Source organism: Galeopterus variegatus, unplaced genomic scaffold (genome assembly GCF_000696425.1).
Source record: "Galeopterus variegatus unplaced genomic scaffold, G_variegatus-3.0.2 Scaffold443, whole genome shotgun sequence".
Lineage (NCBI taxonomy): Eukaryota > Metazoa > Chordata > Mammalia > Dermoptera > Cynocephalidae > Galeopterus > Galeopterus variegatus.
Window position 1 is genome coordinate 283,364 of NW_007726554.1, and position 1,267 is coordinate 284,630.

The 1,267-nt window shown below is 49.7% G+C and overlaps 1 gene segment (V, D, J or C); it reads right to left on the reverse strand.

Annotated features, from left to right (window-relative positions):
• Positions 1–816, reverse strand: part of LOC103587352 — a 2,310-nt gene extending 1,494 nt beyond the window's left edge. Inside the window, 2 exon segments of the V gene segment in view lie at positions 332–640; positions 753–816. Of these exon segments, the coding sequence occupies positions 332–640; positions 753–801 (358 nt within the window).
• Positions 817–1,267: the final 451 nt, after the last annotated feature.

A 1,267-nucleotide genomic window follows, 5' to 3' on the forward strand; every position in this document is an offset into this window, starting at 1 on the left:
CAGTGACACAGGTGCTTGTTTAGAAGATTCCTATAAAATCTTAAACCAACAATCCACATTACAGCAGGCATGTTTTATTTCATGATTTTTTAAAAGGCATTTATATGTTTATCTTTTAATCAGTTGACAGGGCAGAGTCATACTCAGGAAAAAGAAAACCCACACTTTAAATATGTGCGTAAAAGGTAGAGTTGCCACATCAGTAGAACTGGCAGGTGGTATGTGTTCTGAAACTTCTGCCAGGTCCTGCAGGAAATGCACAGCAGAGCCCTCGGTTGACCCCGCAGCTTCCTGACTGGACCTGAAGGTTTGTGCACAGGGAGGCACTGACTCTGCGAGGCTGTGTCTCTGCTGCTGGCACAGAGATACATGGCTGAGTCTTCAGGCTCCAGGCTGTCCACGTGAAGGTATAAGTGAGAGCCGCCTGGATAGTCAGGTGTGAAGCGATTTGGAACAGTCTTATTTTCGACCAGTTCCTGGTAGTTGTAGGAAAACATGAGCTCTGGTGGCTCCTTAGCCTTCTGTCTATACCAACACATATAATTATGTCCCAGACGTTGTTCACATCTCAAAGACTTCTTATTCGTCATCCCCATGACCAGGAATTTTGGTATCTGGGTAATTCCAGTGTCCATGGAGACTGTTGGGGGAAAGCAACAGCATTCACACAGAGCCCAGCAGGAAGGCTGGTGCCACAGCCACAAGGAAAAGGCTTGGAGTCAAAGGACAGCCCATTGGAACCCAAGACTCACCTGCTCTCAGGAGACAGAGGACCATACAGCCCAGCAGCCTGCAGCCCATGGTAGAGTCAGGGCCAAGATGGGAGGCGTCTACCAAAGCTCCAGACATGCAGGCTGGGCTCTGGTCTCCTCAGCTCTGGTTGGTGGCTTTTCCTGTGAGGTCACATTCCCTGACAACTTCCTCAGCCCCAGGGGATATTTCTTCCTTGCCTTCTTACACTCTTTATAGGTTCTGATAAAAGTTGAATTTGAATGGACTGGGCTGGGATGAATAGGGATAAATAGAAAAAGCAGAGTCCACTTTTTGCTCCTCAAGGACGCTCCTCTGGCGTTGCTCTTTGGCTCTTCACCGCCCTGCTCATTACATAGATCTGTCCTCCTCCCCCTCCCTTCCAGGAAGCCCTCTCAGCGACAGACCATTTCCCCCTCCAGGGACGTCCTGCCTTCCCTGCTTGGTCAGTGCTCAATGGAGCCCTCCTTGCCCAGCTCGTGGAGGGAACATGCTGGGATGACCATGTTCCATTCTG